We start from the raw sequence: 14119 nt of genomic DNA, 5'->3' as shown, positions 1-14119 counted from the left end.
AATCAATGGATGGAAACTTTGCATGGACAAATTCAAACCTGAAATAAGGAGGAGGGTCTAAACCTTAATAGCTACTAAATCGTGGAATACATCCTGGACTTGATGATGCTTCACTGGAAGTTTTCAAGCAAATATTTAACATCAATTTGTCTGGGATGATCTGAAAATTCTTTCAGTGAGCATGACAGAAGGCCACCAAAGTCCCTACCAGGATTCTTTTTTTAAAAAAATAATTTTTATTATTTTACATTTTTAAAACCAAACACACAATAACAAAAGAAAAAAAAACAAAAGCAAAAACACATACACTTACATCAAACATTAAACTATGATACTAACACCAGATATACACAATTTTACAACTTTCAGTATCGACTTTGTATTTATTCTTAACTTTTTTCTTCCTGCTCCTCTTTATTTTTAAATATTCATAATTAACCTTTTTGTAAGCAGGATCATTATTTATATTTATATCCAGTGTATTAATATCAAATTTCACTTTATATTCTTATTTCTTAATTTGATTTCTGTTTTCTAACCATATATAAAACCTGTTCCACACTTTGCAATAATCAGAGTCATCTCTTTCTTTGATCTCCATCGTTAATTTGTCCATTTCGGTGCATTCAAGGATTTTTTAAATTATTATTTCTTCCGATGGTGTATTGGTCGACTTCTACATTTGCGCTAGAGTGATTCTAGCCACCGTTAGAATATGCAATATAATATAATACAGATTTTTTTCCATTTTTCTATCAATTCCTAGGAGGAACATCTCCAGTATAAATCCATCCTTTGGTGTGTAATCTCTTCCACCCACCCTTTAATTTTATACCAAAATTTCCTCACCTTAGGGCGCATCCATCACATGTCGCAGTATGTCCCTAGTTTTTGACCACATCTCCAACATTGGGGTGATAGGTTAAGGTATATTTTTGTCAATCTCGCTGGTGCTAAATGCCACCTAGGAAACATTTTATAGCTGTTTTCTTTGTATGATATTGCCATGGTCAATTAATTTTTCCCCACAATTTTTCCCATTTATCAAATTCTATGGTATGTCCAAAATTCCTAGCCCAACTTATCATTTCGTTTACTGTTTCTTCTTCCAATTTGTATCCTAACAGATAATTACAAATATTTGTAATCATTTGCCTATATATGCCTTATGCCTATATATTAACAACAACTGGTGTCAAGATTTTAAAATAATTCACAAATTCTGTGACAATTTAGAGACTTTAATTATCAACTGCAAACCATACTATTCACCTCGTGAATTTTCCTCATTTCTTCTAATTGCTGTTAATGTCCCACCACAAGCCTGTGTAAACAAGGCATTACGAACTCTAGCTGACCAAATCATGGAGGCTGAAGCCAAACACCCTGATTCACTGGCCATTGTTTTGGGAGATCTAAACAAGGCAAACTTAAGGAAAGAGCTACCAAAATACTTTCAGCATGTCAATTGTCCCACCAGAGGCAACAATATTCTAGACCATTGCTACACAACACTAAAAGATGCTTATCGGTCTTTACCACGTGCAGCTGTAGGACACTCTGATCATTGCATGATTCACCTTGTACCTGCTTACAGGCAAAGACTTAAAACCACAAAACCAACAATTAAATCAGTGAAGACCTGGATGGAGGAATCAAAATTAAAGCTGCAGGCCTGCTTTGACTGCACTGATTGGAATATTTTTGAAGATACCTCTGCAGACCTGGATGAACTCACAGATATTGTAACATCATATGTCAGCTTCTGTGAAGACCTATGTGTACCTACAAGAAACTTGCGAATATACAGTAACAACAAACCTTGGTTCACACCTAAACTTAAGCAGCTAAGACATTCCAAACAGGAAGCCTACAGAAAAGGTGATAAAATGCTGTACAATCAGGCCAGAAATGCACTAACAAGGGAGATCAGAGCAGCAAAAAGAAGCTACTCTGAAAAGCTAAAGAATCAGTTTTCAGCAAATGAACCAGCAAACGTGGAAAACTCTTAAAAATATTACCGGCTATGGCAAACCTCCTTCCCAGGCTGAAGGTAATCAACAACTGGCAGATGACCTGAATGAGTTTTACTGCAGGTTTGAAAGGAAACTACAGCCACCTATCTCCACAACCCCTCAGGGGGGGAAAAAAAGGGGGGGGGAACAGCGTCAAAAACATCATCAAAAAAGGACAATAGTCCGGTTTGGATTGAATTTGATCGGGAAAAGGAGGCTAGGAGATCATGGAGGTTGAATGAGAATTTGTTTAAATATGAACAAAATGTAAATGAATGTAAAAAGCAAATGAAAGAATTTTTTATTATGAATATGAAAAAAGAGACATCTATAGAGATGATTTGGGATGCCAGCAAGGCTTATATGAGAGGAAATCTTATACAAATGAATATTAAATACAAAAATAAATTGCAGAAAAAGAAAAAGGAACTGGAAGAGGAAATTAAAAAGAAAGAACAATTATTGATAGCCCAGGAAATAGTAAAATAAAAGAATCAATAAATATATTAAGAGGTCAGTTTAATATGTTGATGGCAGATCAAGTAGCAATTAATTTACAATATGTAAAACATAATACGTTTAATAATGCCAATAAGCCAGGAAGATGGCTTGCCTATTTAATAAGGAAAAAACAGAAATCACGAACCATTGATAAAATAGAATATAGGGGTAAGGAAGTTTATCAAAAGAACTTGATTAAAAAAGCATTTTTTTTAATATAGTAAGTTTAATATAGTAAGTTATATACTAGGGATATGATTGATGATACAGAGATAGAAAGATATTTACAACAACAAAATATTTGTGAGCTTACAGAAAATCAAATAGAAGAACTGAATCAATTAATTACTTCAGAGGAAATTTTGTTAGCAATTAAGCAACTTAAAATCGGTAAAGCACCAGGTACAGATGGTTTAACAGCTGTTTATTATAAAAATTTACAAAATGAGATGGTTGAACCACTTAAAGAGTAATTTAATAAAATTCAAATGGGAGGAGATGTTCCCCCTTCATGGAGGACAGCCTTTATTTCATTAATACCGAAGGAAGATCGAGATGGTATTAAAGCAGAGAATTATAGGCCTATATCACTTTTAAATACTGATTATAAGATATTTACCAAGATACTTGCTAATAGATTAATGCCAGTGATGAATCAAATAATTCATAATGATCAGTCAGGATTTATTAAGGGTAGGCAGATGAGATATAATGTGAGGCAAATCGTAAATTTACTTGAATATTTGGAACGAAACAACCAAGTCTCAGCGGCATTCCTTTTTGGATGCTGAAAAGCTTTTGATAGATTGGATTGGCAGTTTTGTTTAAAGTAATAGAAAAATGCAATTTGGGGATTATTTTATCCATGCAATTAAAGCAATATATCAGAAGCAAACAGCACAAATAATAGTAAATGGTGGGTTAACAGAAACTTTTAAAATTGGGAAAGGGACGAGACAGGAATGTCCCTTGTCCCCATTACTTTTTATTTTAACTTTAGAAATTCTTCTGAATAAAATACGTGGTTCCGATCGAATAAAGGGAATTAGAGTTAAACATCAAGATTATAGATTAAGAGCTTTTGCAGATGACGTGGTTGTTACTGTATCTCAATCAATATACTCAGCTACTGGTTTAAAAGATATAATTGGTCAGTATGGCAAAGTATCTGGATTTAAGGTGAATCAGCAAAAGACAAAGATGATAACTAAAAATATGAATATACAACAAAAAGAAGAGTTAGAAAGAACTACACGTTTTGAAATCGTTACAAAGGTTAAATATTTAGGAATATATATTACAGCTTCAAATGTTAAATTATATAAAATAATTATGAGGTATTGTGGCAGAAGGTATGGAAAGAAATGGAGAGTTGGAAGAAGTTACAACTATCCTTGCTGGGAAGAATAGCGGCTATAAAAATGAATGTTTTGCCCAGGTTTCTATTTTTGTTTCAAATGATACCGGTACTTAAGAATGATATCAAATTACAGGAATGGCAAAAGGGGGTTAATAACTTTGTATGGATGGGCAAAAAACCAAGAATAAAATTAAAAATAATGCAGGATACAAGGGAAAGGGGGGGTCTTAAAATGCTTAATTTAAAATTGTATTATGAAGCAGTTGTCTTATCATTAATTACTGATTGGATTAATTTAACTGAGGAAAGAGTTTTGAATATAGAAGGTTATGGTTTGTTATATGGGTGGCATGCCTATTTATTATATGATAAGAAAGTAGATAAAATATTTAAAAATAATATAATTAGAAATGCATTATTGAGGGTTTGGAGGAAATATCAATATAAATTAGATGGAAAGATTCCAATATGGGCAATCCTGAGACACATGATAGAAAATATAAATATATATCAAAAGATGGAGGTAGTTACCTATAAAGAACTTCTTTGTATGGAAAAGGGGGAATTACAATTAAAATCCAGAGAAAAGATGGGGGAAGAAGGGAAAAATTATACATGGTTCCAATATGGACAATTACAAGCTAGATGGAAATTAGATCAAAAAATAGGCGTTAAGCAAACTGAGGATAATTTGTTAAAACAAATGAGAGATCAAGGCTAACAGCATATTAAGAGGTTGTATAATGTATTAGTAGAAATAGACTCAGAGACTGAATTGGTTAAGGATTGTATGATTAAGTGGGCACAAAATTTTCAGCAACTAATAATGTTGGAAACTTGGGAAAGAATTTGGGTGAGGAATGTTAAATTTACACAAGCGCAAAATATGAGAGAAATTTTTATAAGATGTTTTATAGATGGCATTTAGACCCCAAAAAAATGTCATGTATGTATCCCTAATGTACAGGCTAAATGTTGGAGATGTGATTGTGAAGATGCCACTTATTACCATATATGGTGAACTGGTAAAAAAGTTAAAGCATTTTGGATTAATGGTGGATTATGCAGAACATTCTGAAAAAGAAGATTAAGTTTACTCCACAGTTCTTTCTACTAGGAATAATTATGGATTGTACAGCTATAGAGACTAAATTGATTTTGAACTTAATAACAGCCGCGAGACTTTTGATTGCTCAATATTGGAAGAAAGAAGAATTACCTACAATTAAAGAATGGACACTCAAAGTATCAAATCTGGCAGAAATGGCAAAAATCTCTGCTTACTTGAAAGACTATACACAAGAAAAATATATTTTAGAATGGAAAATGTGGATTGATTATATTCAAAATAAGTATCAGATAAAAAAAATATCGAATAGCATATGAGTAAATTTAGGAAATATTTTGTATTAGATATATTTTTGAAGGAGGGGGGAATTGAGAGTGTGATTATGTGTGGGTTGACTAGAGATTATAATTTAGGAATTATTTTGGATTATGATTGTTAGTTTTGATACCCTGCATTTTTTTCTGGGAAGTCGGGGTGGGGAGTGGGGGGTAAGGGGGAGGGGAATTGGGGGGTTGAGGGTAAAGGATGGAGTGATGGTTAATGTACAGGGATTATTGAAGATGTATAAATATAATTAATGTAGGGTCGGGTCTACCCAGTTACCATTTTAGAACGATGGGGAAGGAGAAAAGAGGAGAGAGTAGGAGGTAGGAAAGAGGAGAAGGGAAGGAAGAGGGGTAGAAGAGGGAGAAGGAAGGTGTAGGGTGTAGGGAGGAGAGGATGTAGATAAGAGAAGGAGAGGAAGGTCTGGAAAGTAGAAGAAGGTAGAAGAGGGAAGAGTGTTAAAAAGGGGGGTGATGACTGGGCAAGCCCGACTAATTGTATATAACTGTACATTGGATGAGCTGTTTGATATGATTGTAAAAATAAAACTTTTTAATGAAAAAAAAAAAAAAGAAAATATTTAGAGATCCCTCACATCCAGGACATAAACTGTTTCAACTCCTACCCTCAAAATGACGCTATAAAGCACTGCACAACAGAACAACTAGGCACAAGAACAGTTTTTTCCCGAAGGCCATTACTCTAGGGCCATCAACTACTTGAGTCAGGTCCAAGGCCGTCATGGAAGCCATGAACTCCCGAGCAGCTGAAGATGACAGGCCAGTCGATGGCAAGTTAAAGTCCCCCATGACAATAAGTCTGGGGGTCTCCACCGCCACTCCAGCCAGCACCTCCAGGAGCTCGGGTAGGGCTGCTGCCACGCCGCAAGGAGCCAGGTACGTGACAAACAAGCCCATCTGACATCTATGACCCCACCTCACAAAGAGGGATTCACACCCGGCAATCTGAGGTACAGTGGTCTCCCTTGGCTCCAGACTCTCTCTAATCACAACCGCCACCCCTCCACCCCTACCCTGGGCCCTTGGCTGATGGAATGCTCGGAAACCCGGCGGGCACATTTGAACAAGGGGCACGCCCCCTTCTGCGCCCAACCAGGTCTCCGTAACGCCCATAAGGTCTGCGGCACCCCCCTGAATAAGATCATGAATTAGGGGGGCCTTATTGGCCACGGACCATGCGTTGCACAGCATCAGCCGAAGGCCCGGGCTCTGAGGGACTTGACCATCCGGGGAACGGGAGGAGTCTGAGGGCTTGGGGCGCGTGATCGCCTGCAAGCATCGAGCATGCGCCCCCATAAAACGATATGAGCCCCCACTCCCGCCATATCTGCCCCTCCCCCTTACCGTGGAAATAGGACCACCCTCTCCCGGTGAAACACAAACTCCCCCCATGACCCTCGGACCTATTAACTTACCGCCACGAGCATACGCAGGAACTGGACCCCCACCCGACGGGTTTCCCCCAACACCCGCCATTTCCCTCCCTTAAAAATGCCCTATCTAAAAACCCCCAAAGGCTCTTCCTCTTCGCATGCCACCTCTGTGGGTCCCAAGAGGACCCGGTAACAAAGCGGGCCATTCATTGATGGTCATTGAGTGGAATGATGGTCATTCACTCATTGAGGCCGGCCCTCGGTAACAAAGCGGGCCATTCCTGCGAGGCGGGGGCACCTCGCAGGCGCAAGAGTTCATGTGCAGCATAACGCATAGAAAAGTACGAATCAGTGAAGATAAGATAACTCCTTCTTGCTTAAAAGTCTGTGCTGACCAATTGGACCCCATCTTCACCCATATCTTCAATAAATCACTAGAGATGTGTTATGTTCCTTCTTGCTTCAAACGCTCTACCATCATCCCAGTGCCGAAGAAGCCCACCATCAAGGAACTGAATGACAACAGACCAGTTGCTTTAACATCTGTAGTCATGAAAGCCTTTGAAAAGCTAGTGCTTTCCTACTTGAAAACCATCACGGATCCACTGTTAGACCCCTTGCAATTTGCATACCGAGCAAATAGATCAACAGATGATGCTGTTAATATGGCTCTGCACTACATTTTACAACATCTTGAATCTCCGAAGACCTATGTAAGGGTCCTCTTTGTAGACTTTAGTTCAGCATTCAATACCATGACTCCAGACACTCTTCTAACTAAGCTAAACCAGCTACAAGTACCTGAACAGACTTGTAAGTGGATCACAAGCTTCCTAACAAACAAGACGCAGCAGATGAAGCTAAGCAGGATCACATCAGATACCTGTACAATTAGCACAGCCCCCCCCCCCAAGGCTGTGTGCTCTCCCCACTTCTCTTCTCTTTGTATACCAATGACTGCATCTCCACCGATCCATCTGTTAAACTACAGAAGTTCACAGATGACACAACAGTGATCGGTCTCATTCGAGACAATGACAAATCCGCATATAGACGAGAGGTCGAACGACTAGCCTTGTGGTGCGACCATAACAATCTGGAACTGAACACACTCAAAACTGTAGAAATGGTGGTAGACTTTAGGAGAAACCCTTCCATACTTCCACCTCTCACAATACTTGACAACACAGTATCAACAGTAGAATCCTTTAAATTTCTAGGTTCTATCATATCACGAGATCTAAAATGGACAGCTAACATCAAAAAGTCACCAAAAAAGGACAACAAAGACTGTTCTTTCTGCGCCAGCTCATAAAACTCAAACTGTCCAAGGAGCTACTGATCCAGTTCTACAGAGGAATTATTGAGTCTGTCATTTGCACCTCTATAACTGTCTGGTTTGGTTCTGCAACCCAACAAGAAAGACACAGACTTCAGAGGATAATTAGAACTGCAGAAAAAATAATGGCTACCAACCTGCCTTCCATTGAGAACCTGTATACTGCACGAATCAAGAAGAGTGCCGTGAAAATATTTACAGATCCCTCACATTCTGGACATAAACTGTTTCAATTCCTACCATCAAAACGACGCTATAGAGCACTGCACACCAGAACAAGTAGACCCAAGAACATTTTTTTCCCGAAGGCCATCACTCTGCTAAACAAATAATTCCCTCAACACTGTCAAACTATTTACTAAATCTACACTATTAATCTTCTCGTAGTTCCCATCACCAATCTCTTTCCACTTATGACTGTATGACTGTAACTTTTTATTGCTATCATTAAGGGTTAAATTGTACCCTATGACTATCATTTGTGTTGTAAATGTTGTACCTTGATGAAGGTATTTTTTTCTTTTATGTACACTGAGAGCATATGCACCAAGACAAATTCCTTGTGTGTCCAATCACACTTGGCCAGTAAATTCTATCCTATTCTGTTTTATTTAGCTCTTTGGTGGGGGCTAATCCTACAATTCTGCCTTTGTTTCAAAATATTCTCTCTTGAATGGATTACCAAATATGCATTTCTAGAAATTGGCTTCCTCAGTTTGGTTTCTGAATAGGCTGGCCTAATTTTTTTAATGGGCACAAAATATTTGCTGGGTCTATTTAAAAAAGTGGGAGAGGGTCTCCAAGAGCATGTTTCTCCATTTCTCATTTAGGGAAATATAATATTCTGCCTTTTTTAATATTCCTCAAAATATTTCATTTTTCTAGGAGGGGACGGCACTGCTCCAAAAAGAACACACTGCTTAATCAAATAATTATTATGAATTTTTATCTCCAGAAAAATACCGTATTTTTTGGACTATAAGACACAGTGTAAGACGCACCAAGATTTTGAAGGGTTAGACAAGACGTTTTTGCCCACCCTGGCCCCAAAAAGCACTCTGCAGGCCTCCCAAACCTTCTGTGTGTCCTGTTTTTCACAAAAATGGGATGCACTGAGGGTTTGGTAGGCCTGCAGAGTGCTCCTGGAAGCTGGGGAGGGCAAAAACTTGATGCATGAGGGGTTTGGGAGGCCAAAAATGGGCCCATTTTTCACAAAAACAGAGCGCATAGAGGGTTTGGGAGGCCTGCAGAATGTTCCTGGGGGCTGTGGAGGACAAAAATGCCCCTGTTTTTGCAAAAAACAGGCACTCTGCAGGCCTCCCAAACCCTCTGTGTCTGTTTTGCATGAAAATGGGACGTGTGGAGTGGGGTTTCAGGAGGCCAAAAATTCAGTGTATAAGACGCACCAACATTTCCACCCTCTTTTAGGGAGGAAAAAGTGTGTCTTATATTCGGAAAAGTACGGTACGCCTTTTAAGTATGGTGAGAATTTTTCACAGGTTGTGTGTAATGAACATTAATATTATTAAGCTACTTGAAATTTAAAAAATACTACTTTTTAAAAATGTTTCAGACTGAATACTATATAATCAAAGTATTTTCATACAATATTTTGATCTTTAGAAAAAAATTTTAGGGAATATAAAATTCTCAGGCTATCTCCTACTAGAGGAAGGGTACGGGAAATAAAGGATACAAGAAATCCCTTTATTTCTTTATGTAAGGTTTTTATTTTATTAGTATGAAAATCTTGGGAAATGTGGCTACAGCTGTGATAGTAATCTCCCTTAGAAGTTAGCTTGGTTTTCTTTGCAACATATTGCATTAATTTTTTATAATTCCATGGGTGAACTAAATATATTTTCTCCTTAAAAAAATGTTGTTCCTGCCAGAAGTAATAGTATTTTGAAACTGCTTGTCCAGAAGAATATTGAATTGTGGATTACTTACAAACAGGAAAAATTAAACATAGACCTTTAAAAATGAGATCAAGGACAATGTATGAATATCTCCTTGCGTATGTCAGCATTAAACAGAAGTAAGTAATAACTTCAATCTATTTAAAATACATTTTTTTAAGTTTTAAAGAACAAGGGAGTTCGTTAAATGTACTCCAATTTGATATTAAATATAGCATGTTATAGGACAATCTATTTTAACAGTTATTTAAAATGATTTGGACCAGGAAGTATCAATGTATGTCTTCTCAACAAATCTAAACCTTCCAACTATTTACAATAAAAACCAATGTAGTATGATGGTTATACTATTGGACAAAGAAGGGTTAGGTTACAATATTTATTTAATTATGAAGTCCATAAGAAGATTCTGGTCTAGTCATTAACATTTATCTGATAAAATTGAAATGAGAACAAATTGAGTGAAAGGCCTGTATTACTACCCAAAAAATACGGCAAACAGAGTATATATACATTCATAGTTTGAACTCACTAATAAAGAAAATGATTAACAAACTGACATTCAATGAAATGGTAACTTGCTGATGGATCTTAAATTGTACAAATTGATCTTGTACCCTACACTATAACAATACATAACAAATATGTTTAAGATAGAATCTGAAAACCTCTGTCTTTCCCTCTTTCTCATATAAATATACATACACATACACATATATCAAGAACTAATCTCTTATCAGTTTTTTTAGTAGTATTAGAATTAAAGTCACCCAGAGTAAACTTCCCAATGATTGAGACTGGATTTGCATTTGGGTGCCAATTCAACACATTATCAATATACAAAACTGTCTCTTTACCAAGACCATAATTTATTTGGATATGTGGATAATTCCTTAATTACTTTCCAATTCAATTTACAATATGCTTACAGAATCTTTTAAAGGACTGCAATTGTATCTGATATTGACTCAAGACATTTTCATACCAATGTTACCTGAAATCATGCTGCATTATTTCATTTAGAAACCAAATACTTGGCATAATAATTACATTTTTGCCCATGATAGTTATTCAAGCATACTTTGCTACTATATTTAAAGTAAATAATGTCCTGATTAAAAATGAGTCTATAAATGATGCAAATAAGCAACTCTATAAAAAGATACTCTTTACAATGTGACTGTTTAGAATATGGCTGTATTCCAGAAAGCTTTAAAATATGTTACAGAGAAAGTAAAATCCCACTTTACTGAAATGTATAAAACATAAAAATAACCTTTTCTACATGCAAAGCTAGCACAAAATGATGAACAATCTAAATATAAACATTATATTTTCTAAATTTATCATAACAATCTATGCAATGTTAGGTACATAAAAGTTTTCAGATTGTCCAGTATAAAGCAGATTAAAAGATGGTTTCTTATACTGAGAAAGCTCATAAGTAAACAGCTGTAATTACATAAGCGGAGATGAACTTGCAACACAAATACGTTTATAACTGTCAGTGATCTGACAGTATATATAATAATATTAAAATTAAAAGTTTTTCTTAATTTCTAAGTGCTGGAATATAAATATTTCCTACTGCAATGGAATTCATACAGTAAGAAAACTCGGTTCACAGATAGATATGTACCAGCTATAATTCAATGCTTTCACCTTCAAACATATTTATTCCTCCTGGCAAACTGAACTATGAATAGATTATCTTGAGAACCAAATATAAGCTGCAGAATAAACTTAAAGCTGACGTATTTATAAGATATGGAGATTATATATCTAGTTCCATAAAAGGAAACATTACACTATCCATAACATCATAAAATGTCTAAAGAATAGTATATCTGAATAACATATTTAAAACAAAGTAATTAACACATTTTAATCTTTATTGGGCCAAGATGCTCAAAGTAGAGTGTGTAAAATGATGGCCATAACAACCTACTCCATAAGATCCAAATTATACAATTATTAGGTCAGGACTTTCACATATCTTTGTTCTTTAAAGATTATCCTCCTTTTTATTTGGCAAAAAGTATAATATCACAATTAAATAAGGATATGTTTGCACTAATCTGTAGCCAGGTAAGATGATACGTTCAGCTTCTCAGAAGATAATACCAAGTGCACAACTGAAAGAAATAGAGCTTTCTACTGGTAGATGTATACTACATGTATATCTGCTTAAACCTAATTTTAAACAGTTAAAAATCTTAAATAAATTATGGTATAAAATGCATTTGATATGCTTAGCAAGGGTTTTCAACATTCAAGTGCAACAAATTCAAATCTTAATATTAATTATATCAACTGTAGGGTTATTTTTAATTTTTTGATTACTAAATGTTCAATTGTTATGTTTAAATAATAAAAACACTTAAACTGAAAATGGTACTCACCATCTCCAACTGCCATTGCTCAGTTAAAATATTACTAAATGATTTTTCAAGGAAACCAAATACAATACAAGACTGTATGTTCCTGCGCCACTCTCAATCCAGTGCAGTGTGAAAACAGACACAGCACTGTGCGACCCAGTCAGATCTGCAGCTTTATACCGCAACAAGCAACAGCTGCTATGCCACTTCAAAATAAAAGTCCTTCTTGTTTTAGGAAACTCCATCTATTACAATAAACCTGATTACTGCATATACCAATGAGGCATTTTAGTATTGTAGTAAGATTCCCCTCCTCCTTTTTTCTATCCTTTGCTCTCGCCTTTTTCCTTTGAAGAATCTGCTTACAACCAATGAAATTCATTCCACAAGGACTTTTAATGCAATCATCAAAACAGAAGGCATGTGTTTGGGAAACATGTCTTGCTTATAATCCCTAGGGATTTATGTATAATCAGGATTAGTCACATGACCAAAATGAGTATCTGATTTATATTGGTGTAATAGAATATAATAAAAACTTATTAGAGCCAAAAAAGATCAGCAAAATAAAACATTTACGAACAATCATATCAGGTAGAAATAGAACATGTATGGTATTTTTGTTTGGCTCCCCACCCCCCACTCCCGCCTTTCAGTTGCTTTTCTTCTGTGTTCTCAGTCTCCAATTGTACACAACTATCTCCGGCTGTTGTAAACAATCACGTCAAAGGCACACTGTCAAAGGCTTTTCTGTTCAAAGAAAGCTGTACCACTGTTTTGGATAAAGCTAGCGACATAAATCTGAATCAACCACATAATAAGAGCAAACCTGCCTCGAATTGCTTGCCAACAAGACTCCCATTTCATAAATATTCACAAAAATAGAATGCAATTTCCACCAAAGTTTTACAAATATAAAATAAAAGTGCAATTCAGAACATATACATATATTTGCAAATTACATCTTTAATTCAGCAAGCCATTTAAATTAGGACTTACAAATACCTAAAATGTATTTGTATACTGCAGTAGACTCACAAATTTAACTGCAGAAATTTTTACTCAAATCTTGACAGTCTATGTACTTTCACCCACATATGTATTGAGACTCTGCTTCCCTTAAGAAAAAAGGTCTAAGAATCTTTTTGCAAAAATAATGCAGAAACAAATTGAATAAGCAGACATTGCTTATAATTGCAGTTGAAATAGAAGAACCAAGATCTAGGTTAAAATCTGTCCCATATCATATAATTCACTGGAAAATGGGCAGCGGGTTACTATCTCTCAGCCTAATCAATTCCTGAACTCTTGGGATAAGATATAACAAAATTGGTTCAATCTCTATCAGTAGATTGCGCTGGAAAGAAAAAAGTAAATAACCTTTTTGTTCTTCAGGCTACAACTCATTAAAAATACAAATAATTTCTTCCCTATACATTCCCTCTACATAGAATGCTGAATGGTGGGTGACTCTTTTGCTCCTGTCGATGAACAGCAGATTTTACCATCAAAGCTGGTTATTTAGTGGCTGTCTTGCTCCCTGTTTTCTGAAGTTGAGACTAGGTAGGACCCAAGACAACCTTTGTACACTTGTGCACTTATAGAGAAGAGGCGATCTTGAAGATTACAATTCTCAGTAAGGAGCAATCAGAAGGTCAGGACTTACTCACCCAGGTCTTACTCACCCATGCTCTTGTAACCTCTCACTTAGATTACTGTAACACACCATACATGTGCTGTCCTTCTGAAAATCATTCAGAAACTTCAACTGGTGCACAATGGGGCTGCACAGGTAGTAAATGGTGCTGGATATACTGC

General features: G+C 36.0%; 1 protein-coding gene across 6 annotated transcripts in view; it reads right to left on the bottom strand.

The window, feature by feature from the left end:
* CLASP2 (cytoplasmic linker associated protein 2) overlaps window positions 1–14119 on the bottom strand; it is a 425149-nt gene that overhangs the window by 321983 nt on the left and 89047 nt on the right. The window contains exon 1 of one of the 6 annotated variants that reach the window (XM_058184361.1): window positions 12323–12470. The exons of the other annotated variants lie outside the window; for them this stretch is intronic. Within the exon in view, the coding sequence (XP_058040344.1) occupies window positions 12323–12338 (16 nt within the window). The 5' untranslated portion in view covers window positions 12339–12470. Of the gene's footprint in view, window positions 1–12322; window positions 12471–14119 lie in introns of those variants that run through there. 6 annotated transcript variants of the gene reach the window in all.

The sequence above is a fragment of the Ahaetulla prasina genome, chromosome 4 (genome assembly GCF_028640845.1).
Source record: "Ahaetulla prasina isolate Xishuangbanna chromosome 4, ASM2864084v1, whole genome shotgun sequence".
Lineage (NCBI taxonomy): Eukaryota > Metazoa > Chordata > Lepidosauria > Squamata > Colubridae > Ahaetulla > Ahaetulla prasina.
Note: the sequence above shows the minus strand (reverse complement) of the source record. Positions and strands in the feature narration are given on the sequence as shown.